The 15040-nt window shown below is 43.6% G+C and overlaps 1 protein-coding gene across 3 annotated transcripts in view; it reads right to left on the bottom strand.

Annotated features, from left to right (window-relative positions):
• KLHL24 (kelch like family member 24) overlaps nucleotides 1–15040 on the bottom strand; it is an 85000-nt gene that overhangs the window by 28799 nt on the left and 41161 nt on the right. For all 3 annotated transcript variants that reach the window (XR_011312503.1, XM_069727779.1, XM_069727778.1), the window contains exons 2-6: nucleotides 11926–12892; nucleotides 10369–10553; nucleotides 8479–8597; nucleotides 7780–7968; nucleotides 5251–5439 (exon numbers count right to left, since the gene is read on the bottom strand). Coding sequence is in view for 2 of the 3 variants with exons in the window: in XM_069727779.1 (XP_069583880.1) it covers nucleotides 5251–5439; nucleotides 7780–7968; nucleotides 8479–8597; nucleotides 10369–10553; nucleotides 11926–12842 (1599 nt within the window). In the remaining variant the exon portion in view is untranslated. The remainder of the gene's footprint in view (nucleotides 1–5250; nucleotides 5440–7779; nucleotides 7969–8478; nucleotides 8598–10368; nucleotides 10554–11925; nucleotides 12893–15040) is intronic.

The raw sequence follows: 15040 nt of genomic DNA on the forward strand, positions 1-15040 counted from the left end.
TACGGTTTATTATTTTACGTTTTTTGCAGGCGCTGAAGTATGGTAAGTATGGTGAAATGAAGAATATTAAAATACTTTTTTTTTAACCCTTTCTTACTATTGGATTAATAACGGATAGGCGTCTTATTGACGCCTCTCCGTTATTAACCCGGCTTAATGTCACCTTACAATAGCAAGGTGACATTAACCCTTCATTACCCCATATCCCACCGCTACACGGGAGTGGGAAGAGAGGGGCTAAGTGCCGGAATTGGCGCATCTTACAGATGCGCCATTTCTGGGGCGGCTGCGGACTGGTATTTGTAGCCTGGGGGAGGCAATATCCATGGCCCCTCTCTAGGCTATGAATATCAGCCTGCAGCTGTCTGCGTAGCCTTTCTGGCTATAAAATATAGGGGGACCCCACGCAATTTTTTTTTGGGGGGTCCCCTTATTTTAATAGCCAGTAAAGGCTATACAGACAGCTGCGGGCTGATATTCATAGCAGGCTACAGATATTGGCCCCCGGCCGTCGGCTTTCCCCCTCTGGCGCAGAAAATTGCACGGGCGCCCACGCGTTTTTTTTTGTTTTAATTCAACCCTCACAAAGGCCTCTTTCACAGTTGCGTCGGTACGAGTCCGTCGCTATGCGTCGGGCAGACGTACCGACGCACGTTGTGAAATTTGTGCCCGACGTGGGCAGCGGATGCAGTTTTTCAACACATCCACTGCCCAATCTGAAGTCTAGAAGGAGGGGGCGGAGTTTTGGCAGCGCATGCGCGGTAGAAAATGGCGGACGCGCTGGACAAAAAAAGTTCACTTGAACGTTTTTTCGTGCCGACGGTCCGCCAAAACACGACGGATCCGTTGCACGACGGACGCGACCACGCGACGTGTGGCCATCCGTCACGATCTGTTGCTAATACAAGTTTATGGGAAAAAAACGCATTCTGCGAGCACATTTGCAGAATCCGATTTTTTTCCGCCAGATCCGTTTTTTCCACCGGATCCATTTTTTCCCGCCGGATCCGTTTTTTTCCGCCGGATCCGTTTTTTCCCGCCTGATCCGTTTTTTTCCACAATTTCCTTTTTTTTCTGTCAGATCAGTTTTTTTTCCATCGGATCCTTTTTTTCCCGCCTGATCCGTTTTTTTTCACAATTTCCTTTTTTTTCTGTCAGATCAGTTTTTTTTCCATCGGATCCTATTTTTCCCCACCTGATCTGTTTTTTCCCGCCAGATCCGTTTTTTTCCACAATTTCCTTTTTTCTCTGCCAGATCAGTTTTTTTCCATCGGATCCTTTTTTTCCCGCCTGATCCGTCTTTTCCCGCCGGATCAGTTTTTTCCCGCCGGATCAGTTTTTTTCCACAATTTCCTTTTTTTTCTGCCAGATCAGTTTTTTTTTCCCATCGGATCCTTTTTTTTCCCGCCTGATCCGTTTTTTCCCGCCAGATCCGTTTTTTCCCGCCGGATCCATTTTTTTCCACGAGTTCTTTTTTTTAATCTGCCAGTTCCGTTTTTTCCCGCCGGATCCGTTTTTTTCCACAATTTCCTTTTTTTTCTGCCAGATCAGTTTTTTTTCCATCGGATCCTTTTTTTCCCGCCTAATCCGTTTTTTTCCGCCGGATCCGTTTTTTTCCCACAAGTTCCTTTTTTTTCTGCCAGATCAGTTTTTCCGCCGGATCCGTTTTTTCACGCCAGATCCGTTTTTTTCCACAATTTACTTTTTTTTCTGCCAGATCAGTTTTTTTTCGCCGGATCCGTTATTTTCTCATTGAGTTGTATTAGCGCCGGATGGCCACACGTTTCATCCGTTTTTTGCAGGATCCGTCAAAACAGCTGTTTCCGCCGGACGGAAAACACATACAGAGGAACGGTTGAATCGCGATCTCACCTGCCGCTATTGCGGGCACATGTCAGTCATGTTTTTTTCTATTGACAGATTGGGCGATTCTGAACGCGGCGATACTAAATATGTGTAGGTTTGATTTTTTTATTGTTTTATTTTTGATGGGGCAAAAGGGGGGTGATTTAAACTTTAATTTTTTTTTTTTTTTTCATATTTTTAAAAACATTTTTTTTTACATTTGCCATGCTTCAATAGCCTCCATGGGAAACTAGAAGCTGGCACAACTCGATCGGCTCAGCTACATAGCAGCGATCATCAGATTGCTGCTCCGTAGCTGAATTACAGGCTTGCTATGAGCGCCGACCACAGGGAGGCGCTCACAGCAGGCCGGCATCAGTAGCTATAGAGGTCTCAAGGACCTCTATGGTTACCATCCTGACGCATCGCCAACCCCTGATCATGTGACGGGGGTGGACGATACGCCCATTTCTGGCCGCGCGGCTGGAAGCGGTAGTTAAATGCCGCTGTCAGCATTTGACAGCGGCATTTAACAGGTTAATAGTGGCGGGTGAATTGCGATTTCACCTGCCGCTATTGCGCCCACATGTCAGCTGTACAAAACAGCCGACATGTCGTGACTTTGATGTGGGCTCAGCGCCGGAGCCCACATCAAAGGAGGAGACACGACATGCGCAGAACATGTTGCGTTTTTTACAAAAATTGCGGAATGCATTATAAATGATGGGATGCATATGTATGCATTTTTAAATTGTTTTTATCACATTTTTATAGCGAACAAACGCAAAAAAATGCGAAAAATCCTGAACGTGTGCACACAGCCTCAAGGTGTATCTCCCCATCACACTCCATATGTGTATCACTCATCTTACTTCATGCATCTTTCTCTCCCATCAGTCACTCTTAGGCCGGGGACACACACAACGTATAAAAAAACGGTCCGTTTTTGATGGACGAGAATCGCACAAATGTTACCAAAACAGTGATCCGTGTGCAGTGCGAGGATGCGATTTTCTCGCATTAAATGATCCGTGTGACATCCGTATGGTGAGATTTTCTCACACACTTGCAAAATGAGCAAATAATGGCTGAGCCTTTCCTGTCACCTGCCCAATGCCTGAGAATTTCTCGCACGTCACACTGATGGTCCGTGTGCTGTGCTATTTTTTCTCACCCCCATAGACTTTCATTGGCGACTCTCGGCCGAGATACGCTGAGAATTGCAGCATGCTGCGATTTCACTCGGATCCTGAATACGGCCGAGAAAATATCGGATGATGGGAGCTGCCCCATAGATTAACATTGGGACGAGTGCTATGCGATTTTTTTTATCGCATTGCACTCGTCCGTATTGCGGTCTAGTGTGACCCCGGCCTTAGCCATACAATGCATCTCTCCCCTCCCTCCATAATGCCTGGCTATTCACTGCAGAGCTGGAGCTCCCAGACAGCTCCCAATGCTGCTCCATGCACACCACATGTCTTCACTCTTCTTGGGTCCAGATGCTGCTGAGCCCACTGTGTTCTGCTCCTCTGTAAACAAGCTGTGCCTCTGATGCAGTAACTGCTGGTGATAGCAGGTCACAGGGCAGTCACACACAAAATGGCTCTGCCCTGTGATGCTGCTCTTCATTCTTACTGTTGGGGCAGTAACTGCTGACATCACCATTTCCTTCCCCTTTTGGGTGGTCTAATATCCCTGGGGCAGAGCTGCTAAATCTTACTATAGCTGCTTGAGGTCTAAAACGGAAAATGCTCCCCCTAGTGGTAAATATGTATATTTGTAGAAAAATATATAATATTTTTCATATAGAAATGTTTGCAAACAGTGCAAACATTGCATTAATACATTTTAATTACTATTTTAAGCTTAATTTCACAAAAAAACAAAATACGAGAAAAGTGGTGGCACCTTCCCTTTAAATGTTTCAGATGACGGTATTTATTATTAAGGGAAATAGAAATCCAAACCTACAGGGCCCTGTGTGAAAAAGTGACGGCCCCCTACCCCTTAAAAACATAAATTAACTGTGGTTTATCACATCTTTGGGAAGCGGAGTTCAAATTCCATAGCCAAATCCAGGCCTGATTACTGCTACACCTGTTCTCACTCAAGAAATCTCTTAAATAGGACCTGTCTGACAAAGTGAAGTAGACTAAGTGCACACGTTGCAGAATTGCCGCCGAAATTTCTGTGGCAATTCCGCAACTCCTGCCGCGGGTATATCGCATGTGGAATTGGCATGCGTAATCCCGCTAAACACTAGCGTTTTGCAAGCGTAATTAGCTTGCAGAATGCTAGCATTTTCCAAGCAATCTATAGCATCGCTTGGAAAACTGATTGACAGGTTGGTCACACTTGTCAAACACTATGTTTGACAAACGTGACCAACTTTTTACTATTGATGCTGCCTATGCAGCATCAATAGGAAAAGATAGAGTGTTAAAAATAATAAAAAAAAAAAAAATCATGATATTCTCACCTTCCGGCGTCCCGCGCAGCTTTCCCGCTCCTCGCGATGCTCCAGTCCCAGTAATGCTTTGCGGCATGACCCCAGATGACGTACGGTCTCGCGAGACTGTACGTCATCACAGGTCATTTTTGCAATGCATTACTGGGACCAGAGCGTCACGAGGAGCGGGAAAGCTGTGCGGGTCGCCGGAAGGTGAGAATATCATGATTTTTTATTTTAATTCTTTTTTTTAACAATTATATGGTACACAGGGCCTGGAGGAGAGTCTCCTCTCCTCCACCCTGGGTACCATCCTCACATGATCCGCTTACTTCCCGCATGGTTGGTATGTTTCATTAGATAGCACTTGGACCAATGTTATATCATGGGGCAGAGCAGATCTGCGATTTGTTTTTTTTTTCTACATACCGAACTGATCTGTGGAAAAAAATCACAGCATGCTGCGAGTGGCTCCAGAATTGGGATCACGTGCACCCATACAGGTCTATGGAGCGGTGAAACATTGACATGAAATCGGATATCACCCAAGTAAAGTCCGACATCTGCAGACTCAGACAATGAAGAAGATGGAGAAATTAAGTTCTCCATCTTCTCCACGGCTGTACTGCGATTCTCACATTATAAGAGAATCGGATCACACGTGGATCAGACTCTGAAAGACTTTGAGACAAGTGATATTAGTGTAATCGTCCCATGAGAGAATTTACAATCGTGTGAGCGAGCCCCAAGTAATGTATGAAGAGAGTAATTAGAAGAGCTGTGCTTTACAAAAATGCTGAACATCATACACACATACTGTGGGATTAGATCCATTTTGAATCGCTGCACTCCACCCGACACAGGTGGAGTCATCCTTCCAATACACAGAAAGCGTTATTCCTAAGGGGAGAGTTGGGCAGAGACACTTAAATGATTAGGACATGACTGATTACCTGTCTGCTGAACGTGTTCTGCACATGAATCCAGTAATCTTCCACTGGGTCGTAGCAGTAAATTGACTTTGTGAGCCCTCCAGCAACGTAGATGAGGTTGTTTAAGGACACGGCTGTGATACATCTCTTTGCTATAGGAATGGCAGCACGCAGTAACCAAGCATTATTGTCTGGATCATAGCACTGCACCTGGGAATCAAAGCAGGTTATCAGTTATGTGCTGGCATACAGAAGGCAGTGTTCATCTATGGTGACATCTGGTTTCCCAAACTCGATACACAACACAAGGTGATAACTATGGGGACAAGCATACGATGTGTGCCTGATCATCTGTCTCCGAGAATACGGCATTGCTCCTTTACATTTCACTTACAGCTGTGGCATCCTGAACACTTCCATGTAGGTCTTCCTCTAGATTATGGCTGCAGATACTATGGTCGGCTAAACCTCAAGAGCATTATTGAGCAATGACGATGTAGAGTAAGGCCTGCGATGCCTCTCTAGACTTGGCAAGCTATTTCTATGGACATTGCTGCAATGATATAGAAGAGTGCTGTCTACAAACAATTGCCGCAAGTTTGGAAAAAGTCTGAAAAAATGTCTGACTGCAGTGGTAATCTATCTCATTGACTTAATATTGCTGGAGATGGAAGAACAGAAATTGCCAAGAGACCAGGAATGGTGTAGAGAACAGATAGGTAAGGTAAGGCCGACTTCATGCTGAATCAGTCATGTTTTTGTTAAAGCTAAATACCAAGAAGTATCAAAAAGAAAGCACCTTTAGTTAAAACATGACAGACCAAAGTAAAAAATGCGACAAAAACGCATATAAAAAATACATTCAAGTAGCATAATGAAAACAATGCAAGTAACTTAAGGTACCTTCACACATAACGATATTGTTAACGATATCGTTGCTATTTGTGACGTAGCAACGATATCGTTAATGAAATCGTTGTGTGACAGCGACCAACGATCAGGCCCCTGCTGGGAGATCGTTGGTCGCTGAATAAAGTCCAGAACTTTATTTCGTCGCTGGACTCCCTGGAGACATCGCTGGATCGGCGTGTGTGACACCGATCCAGCGATGTCTTCACTGGTAACCAGGGTAAACATCGGGTAACTAAGCGCAGGGCCGCGCTTAGTAACCCGATGTTTACCCTGGTTACCATGCTTAAAGTAAAAAAAAACAAACAGTACATACTTACCTACAGCCGTCTGTCCTCCAGCGCTGCGCTCTGCACTCCTCCTGTACTGGCTGTGAGCCGGAAAGCAGAGCGGTGACGTCACCGCTCTGCTTTCCGGCTCCCAGACAGTACAGGAGGAGAGCAGAGAAGCAGAGCGCAGCGCTGGAGGACAGACGGCTGTAGGTAAGTATGTACTGTTTGTTTTTTTTTACTTTTAGCATGGTAACCAGGGTAAACATCGGGTTACTAAGCGCGGCCCTGCGCTTAGTTACCCGATGTTTACCCTGGTTACCGGCATCGTTGGTCGCTGGAGAGCGGTCTGTGTGACAGCTCTCCAGCGACCAAACAGCGACGCTGCAGCGATTCGGATCGTTGTCGGTATCGCTGCAGCGTCGCTAAATGTGAAGGGGCCTTTAGTTTAGCTAACAGATGCAGAAATGGTGCAGAAAATATGCAACATCGAAAACTCACCAAATACTCATCATGGAAATGTAGCCTTAAAAGACTGGCTGTGGGTAAAGCAAACCTGTCATCAGCTTTTGCTCAGTAACCTACAGACAGTGTCAGGTTGGCGTTGTTATACTGATAAGAATGATACCTTGGTTGATGAAAACCATCTTGTGGTTGTTGTGTAATCTGTATTTGCAGTTTTCAGTTAATGGGATTCTGGTGCTCGGGGTGGCCTGTGGGCAAGGCTTTTCTGGTGCTCTGTTCTCATATTCATCCTTATGGGCTTAAATGACAGGTCACTGAACCTTCAGTGACCTGCCTCCTATTTTAGATACTAACTTGCGCAGGTCATATTGTGGTCTTTAAAAAAAATGGTGGCAGCGCATGCGCCGTAGCATCTATTGGTGCCATTTTGCTGCAGCCAAATATTTTTTTTTTTCCTCCAACAAAATGGCGGAGCATGTGCAGTAGCATCTATTGGCAAGTGGTAGATGCTACTGAACATGTGCCACCGCCATTTTGCAGTAGTTATATTTTTTTTCAAGACCACAATATGAACTAAGAACAGTATTTAAAATAAGCAGCACATCACTGAAAGTTCAGTGACCTGTCATTTAAGCCCATAAGGATGAATATGAGAACACAGCACCAAAAAAAACCTCACCCACAGGCCGTCCTGAAGCATGAGCATCTCATTAACTAACAACTGCAATTACAGATTCAACAACAACCACAAGCTGGATTTCATCACCCAAGATATCATTGTAATCAGTATAACGGCGTTGACCTGACACTGTCTGAGCAAGATCCTGATGATAGGTTCACTTTAAATACTGTGCATCCATACAAAATGATGATCTCAAGCATAGACCTCATTGCCAGGACCACGCACCTTGTCAGAACAAGTGTTGTCATCTGGTCCTCCTCCAATAACAAATAATTTGCCCACACAGCTGGTAACGGCGGGAGAGCTGACAGCCTCCTTCAGTGGAGCCACGTCTGTCCATCGATTAGAAAATGAATCATAGCATTCAACGCTGCTCAGCCTGTTCTGTCCATCATATCCACCAACCACATAGACCTAGAAGAGAAAGGGCACAGAAGAGCTCAAGAGGTTACAAGAAGTAGATGAAGGCCGCCTTCACACATCGGTGCTTCTCGGTCTGAGTATGGAACAGGATGTCCACAATGGCCCTGGGTCTGAACAGCCTTCCAGTCTTCTATATACCTATAAGGCTGTGCAGCTGAGTGAGGAGACCTGTGGCCAATCTATATATTCCAGTAAATACTAAAAATACAATTTTCCAAAGTCCAGTATCGATTCTTCTCGGCTTTCAAGACCTCTGCTTTCAGTCATTTTTAAGGAAAATTAATAACTGCAAATAAATCAATCTGTTCTGGTCACATGGTGGTCACAAAAGTGCACAGTTGGTGGCCATTACATTATTGTAATCAATCTTTAGTAAAGAAACAATCAAAATCTGGAATCTATGTAAAAAGGTAAATCAATTAAAAAAGTGAATTTTTGACATTCTGGTATGAGAAGACAATTCAAAACTAATTTTATATTCCATATATCACAATAACTTACTTTGCCTAGAAGCACAGCCATTTTATGACGCCATCTTCCCTTGTTTAGGGAGGCAACTCTGATCCAAATATTTAGCTGGGAATTATAGATCCATACATCACGACTGTTGATCCTTCCTCCTAAAAAAATAGGATTGATCAATTAGTAATTAGGATTAATGTCTATTATCTATTGGTTAGATAGTGAGCAGCTGTAAAGAGCAACTCCAGCCCTGGAGGACCCTGCATGTCTATTCATTACAAAGACAGCCCATGGATTTTACTAGCCACTATGCAATGCATTGTTCCCCTTGTGGTGGCGCTGCAAGGAAACGGAGCATTTGCGGTCTTGATTCCCACTGGATTGCAGCGGATTGCTCTCGGTCCCGGTGGCAGGGCCTTACATAGAAATCATATGGCCTCATAGTAAAAGTCCTAATTGGTCTCCCCCCTACTCACACCACCCAAAAATATTTGGAAAATTAGGTAGGGTAATACTTTTCATCTTTTAAAAACAGGGAGAGGGACATGTATTGCTGTACTTCCACAGTAATTATGCCAATAATGATGCCCCCTAGGGTTCGTACCCACTACTATAACTCTTTCATTGCCCTTATAGAGTATGATGCCCCCAAAAATGTCCCCCCACACACATAGCATGATAACTCCATAGTGTAGTGAATCCCCCTTAACAATTTAACTCCACATTCCCCCCACACGCACGATATGATGACCATAGAGTACCTCCAGAAAAGTATGTCCCCATAGTGACCCTCAATAAAGTATAGTACATTTCACAGCATGATGCTCCTAAAGTGTCACACAAAATATGATGTCCCTATAGTTCCCTCACAAACAGTAGTATGACCTCTAGACAGTATGATGGACCCCATAGCTCCCACAAAGTATGTTGTCCCAACAGCCCCACATACACAGTATGATAGCCTCACATACCCCCTTCGCCACAGTATGATGCCCCCCAGGATTACGTTTCCCACAGCCCCCCACGCAGTATCATGGACCCCACAGCTCCCCACAAAGTATGAGGATGAGCTTACTGTTGAAATTGTGACGATGGACAGGTGGAGTGGGGGTGTCAGTGTGGGCAAACACCGGACTCCCCCAGCCCACATAATCATTAGTGGCCGCATGGTCTGCAACTATCTACAGTACTCCCCGGCCCTGTGACTAACCTATTACCTCTGTACCCTTTTAACATAATCCATATTGTGAAACATCTGAAATTAAACTAAGGGACAAAGGATTTTAGAACATTTTTCTAAATAAATATTAGATTAAAAACGTTTAAAAAAAATTATAGGGACCCAAGCAGTTAAATACGGACTTTTAGGGGTGTTTGGGGCTCAATGTTAGCAGTTGCACAAAGGCCCTGGTTCTTGATGGGATCAAAACTCCGCTCTACTGTAAATTAAAACACCAGTATCAGAAATGGCACAAGGCAGAATCTGCACTTAGGCCCAGGAGCTTCATCTTACACCTCTGCTGAGAAATCTAGACCTACTTATCACAGATGACTCAAAACCAAATAGTTATCCATACTTGAAACTAAATGAATCACTGTCATCAGGGCTGAGAGCTGCAACGGTTCGCACAACCAACCCCACTCACAAATCAATGACCCAAGTTTAACAAATTTGCCCTGGCTGTCGGCCCAGAAGGTGTTTGTTACATTGCTGGTGAGTAACTCCCAAAACACTAATCCCCTGGGAACTGGACCCCTTTGTTGTCCAACCCGAGAAATCGTAAACTGAGCAAATATTAAGATTGGTGTAGATCTACGACCACTGCCAAAATAGGAGGGCATGAAAAGTGCAGTGCCAAATGCTAAGACTGCCAATGCAATGGAAAATCGTAATAAACACATCAATCCTGCCGTCACCGTAACCCTCACCTGACACCAGGATGTCATTCCTTAGGGCACACACTGCATATTCTGACTTTGTAAATTCTGGAAGCTTTGCCAGGGATTTCCATTCTCCGGTTACCGGATCATAGCATTCGGTGTAAGGAAGATTAAATCCTCCAACGCGTTCACAACCTCCGACTACTACAATGACCTCAGAGTAGCCAGTGGACCTGTAACAAATAGCAAACACATCAACTGTATATTCAGTGCAGCCAAAGTGGAGCATGTGTATAATGGCGGCCTACAGTCCAAGGCCCACACACAGACATTCGGACTACCTTGGTGATGGGGCTATGATGTGCAAGAGTCAGAATCTTTGCAATTTATTGTCTGTATTGGTCATTGTTACCTGTTTTGCAACGTTAATATTTGTTTTATCTTTGTGAAGTTCAAAGGTTTGTCTCATCATAGATACAGAATTATTAAGCCAGGTAATATACATATTATTTGGCATTTTAAGTCTACGTGCTTTACATAATTATGGGGGAAGGGATTGTTTTCTATCATTGTAATCCTGCCCGTGATAATCAGTGTCAGCCTATGAGGAGGCTCAGTTGTCATTGTGAAAATTAAAAGGGGTTGGCTCAAGTTTTAAATGGTAAAAATTGCAAAGTGCTTGTAAAAAAAATGACCAACCCTGCGGTTTCAAAGAGGCCAGTTTCCTAGGCAATGAGTGCAAATCACTTTCAGGCTTTTTTAGCTATACAGCTTGTATGCGCCACTCCAAAGCGGTCAGGATTGCTGGATCTGGGTAGCTCCAGTTGCTCTGTGCATTTCCCATGCTTCAAAGACAAAGCTGCCACTGTTTGCAGCATGGGAGGGCCCCAGTACAGACCAGTAGCGAAGCCATACCTCTAGTCCGAAGTGTCAATCTTCAGGAGCGAACCGAACCTGGTTACCAGGAAGTGCTCCTGAAGTTAGAAGGTTTCAACACTCCTTTTTAACATATACAGTTAATAAAAAGTTTCAAAAATTCTTGCAAAATTCTGTATAATTTAGGTCATTTAGGTAATGTTCTAATGACAAACTCCCATGAATGTTCCTACAAATAGGAATATGGGTATAGCTTTTATTTTTCTCTACAACAATTACACACATTAGCTTAAAGGGGTATTCTCAAGTTTGGAAGTTATCTCCTACCCAAAGAATAGTGGATAACTTCACAATTGCTGGGGATCCAACTGCTAGGACCTTCCCGATCCCGAGAGCCAGGGTACTGAAAAGCCCTGGTTGAAAGTAGCTGTGGTTGATCATGTGCGCTGCCAGTTTGCTGGTCTTTGGCACTCTCATAAGAATGAATGGAGTGAAGGTGCATGATCGAACACTGCTCCATTCATACAGGGTGCTTTAAAGCCATGGTTCTCAGGATCGGGGGGGGGGGGGGGGTGTCTCAGCAGTCGGGCCCTCAGTGATTGGAAAGTTCTCCTATTCCATGGAAAGGGATTAACATCCAAACTGGTAAATACCCCTTTAAAGCCCCCACAGTAGAAATTAACAGGAGTTGACAAAAGTACACAATATGTGTTCTGAGATAATTCAAACCTGCGTGGCCTGGTCCGAGGTGACATCATTTCATTTCCAAGTATGTGATATCTCCTGGCTTCGTGGAGCAGCTGGTAGCATTCTGCGGAGTTCTGAATCAGCTGATCGACTTCTACTGTTTGCACAAAGTAGTTAGGGTGCAGCAGAGGTAGCCGAACATGTGTCAAGAGTTCATGCAACATAGGTCTCCTGACATCAACATGGTGGTACACCCATCGCATGACTGCCTCAAACACAAACTCTTCTTTGCTGACAACCAATTCATCACTACTGATGTAATCAATGACTTCAGCCTTTCCCAGCTCCAAAAATTCTTCATGTTGTACAACAACTTCAAATGCCTGTTGTGCAAACAATTTACACTTGGTGAAGAGTGTCTTGAGGGAGTGAGTGTCAGCAAAGTGTTGGATTCCTAAGCAATTGCATGGGTCCAGCTGCTCTTCCAAAAATTTGGCGCATGCATCGCGCAACACGCTGATCTGGAACAAGCTGGAGGTTTCGAACAGATACTGGACATTTTCAGTTGTGATCTTGACTTTCCCTGTATAGACATACTGCAAGAAGCAATCCATAGCTTCAGCAAAAATGCCATTGATTTCCACCAACATCTCCCTGCTTTCTCTGTGATCATTGCAGAACATGGCCCGAAAGTAGCTGCTACAGGCTGAGAGGACTGCTCTGTGACATGGGAATTCTCTGCCTTCCACACAAATGATGACATCTGTAAAAAGTCGGCTCTCACGAAACTCATTGAAGGTTTGCAGGATACTTTCGGAATGGGATGAACCAGAATTAAAATCAAACACTTCGTGACCTGACAACTTTTGGTCCATCTCAAACACTTTTCTTTTGGTTGCAGGAGATTCACGAACTCCACTCTCCTCTCTGTTTAATCGGCGTCCTAATATGAGTACCATTGTTCAGTTGTGTGGTTACACAACAGCTTTTCGGTGAATTATTCTACTGCCTGTAAAAAAACAAGATCAGCAGTTAGGAAACAAGGAGATTATTTGATCATACATTAATTTTCAAAATATACCTTTGTTCATTGTATTAGGCATATTAATCTCTGGTTATATCTACATCCATTGGGTTGCACTCAGGCATCTGTTGTTTGGATGAAAAAAAATTATAGCTTTTACTTAATTCCTACGGAGAGATAAAGATATAGCTAGAATAACTTTTTGTAACTCTCTCACCCAAAGAGATATAGCAGATGCTTTAGGGATCATGCTACAGTCATGGCCAAAAGTGTTGGCACCCTTGAAACTGTTCCAGAAAATGAAGTATTTTTCCCAGAAAATTTTTGCAATTACACGTTTATTTCCCTTGTGTGTATAGGAGCAAAAAAAAAAAAAAAACAAGAAAAAAAGGCAAATTGGACACAAAACCCAAAAAATGGGCAAGACAAAATTGATGGAACCATTCCAAAATTGTGGGTAAACAATTTTGTTTCAAACAGGTGCAGATCATTCAAACTCACCTGTGGCAAGTAATATGTGTGGGCAATATAAAAATCAAACCTAAAACCAGAAAAAAGGCAGATGTTGACTCCATCTTTGCATTGTGTGTCTGTGTGTGCTACACTAAGCATGGAGAACAGAAAGAGAAGAGAACTGTCTGACGATTTGAGAACCAACATTGTAGAAAAATATCAACAATCCCAAGGTCACAAGTCCATCTCCAAGAGATCTTGATGTTCCTTTGCCACAGCGCAAAACGTAATCAAGACGTTTACAACCCATGGCTCTGTAGCTAATCTCCCTGGACGTAGATGGCAGAGAAAACTGATGAAAGATTGCAAAGCAGGACAGTCCAGATGGTGGATAAGCAGCCCTAATAAAGTTCCAAAGAAATTCAAATGTCCTGCAGGCTCAGGGTGCATCAATATCAATGTGAACTATAAGTCGAAACTTGAATAAAATTAAATGTCATTGCAGGAGACCCAAGAGGACCACACTGCTGACACAGAGACATATAAAAGCTAGACTGCAGAATGCCAAAATGTATGTGAGTGAATAAGCCAAAATCCTTCTGGGAAAACGTCTTGTGGACAGAGGAGACCAAGATAGAGCTTTTTGGTAAATACATCATTTTACTGTTTACCGAAAATGGAATGAGGCCTACAAAAAAAGAAAACAGTACCTGCAGTAAAGTATGGTGGAGGTTGAAAGATGTTTCGGGGTTGTTTTGCTGCCTGAGGCACTGGGTGCCTTGTGTGCAAGACATCATGAAATCTGAAGCTTACCAAAGGATTTGGGGGTCGCAATGTGGTGACAAGTGTCAAAAAGCTGGGTTTGCATCTTAGGTCATGGGTCTTCCAGCAGGACAATTACCCCAACCATACTTCAAGAAGCACCCAGAAATGGATGAAAACAAAGAACTGGAGAGTTCTGAAGTAGCAAGCAATAAGTCCAGATCTAAATCCCATTGAACACCTGTGGAGAGATTTTGCAAAAGAAGAGTGGTCCAAAATTCCAGCTGAGAGGTGAAAGAAGCTTCCGATGGCTATAGGAAGCAATTGATTTCAGTTACTTATTCCAAAGGGTGTGCAACCAAAGTTGAAGGTGCCAACAATATTGTCCGGCCCATTTTGGGGGTTTTGTGTGAAATTTTGTCCAATTTGCCTTTTTTCCCTCAGTTTGTTTTGCTTTGTTCCAATACGCACAAAGGAAATCAACATGCAAATAACAAAACATGTGTAATTGCATAAGTTTTCTGGGAAATATATATATTTTAAACAATTTCAAGGGTGTCAACACTTTCGACTTTGATCACAGCATCACAAGCACTGATTCAATCAGGAATTTTCTATCTCCTTGGAAGGGGCAACTGTATTGTAAAATAGCAGGCTTGTAGACAAACTGACTGGCTAAAGATTCCCTTAGGACAATGAACACAACTTCTTTTTAGTGAATTAGTAGAGAGGAAAGATTTGAAGCACAATCTGCCGGGCACTGAATGGAAAGGTTTCACATAGGTGCGGCACATGACTTCAGAGTACTAACAATACCAACGACCTCATAGTCGCTAACATTTCTGGTGACTTTTACAACCCAACCCTGCCACAATCCTCCTGGGAACGTTCCAACCCCCCCTTGGGAACACTAATGGC

This window comes from Ranitomeya imitator, chromosome 5 (assembly GCF_032444005.1).
Source record: "Ranitomeya imitator isolate aRanImi1 chromosome 5, aRanImi1.pri, whole genome shotgun sequence".
NCBI classification, from domain to species: Eukaryota; Metazoa; Chordata; class Amphibia; order Anura; family Dendrobatidae; genus Ranitomeya; species Ranitomeya imitator.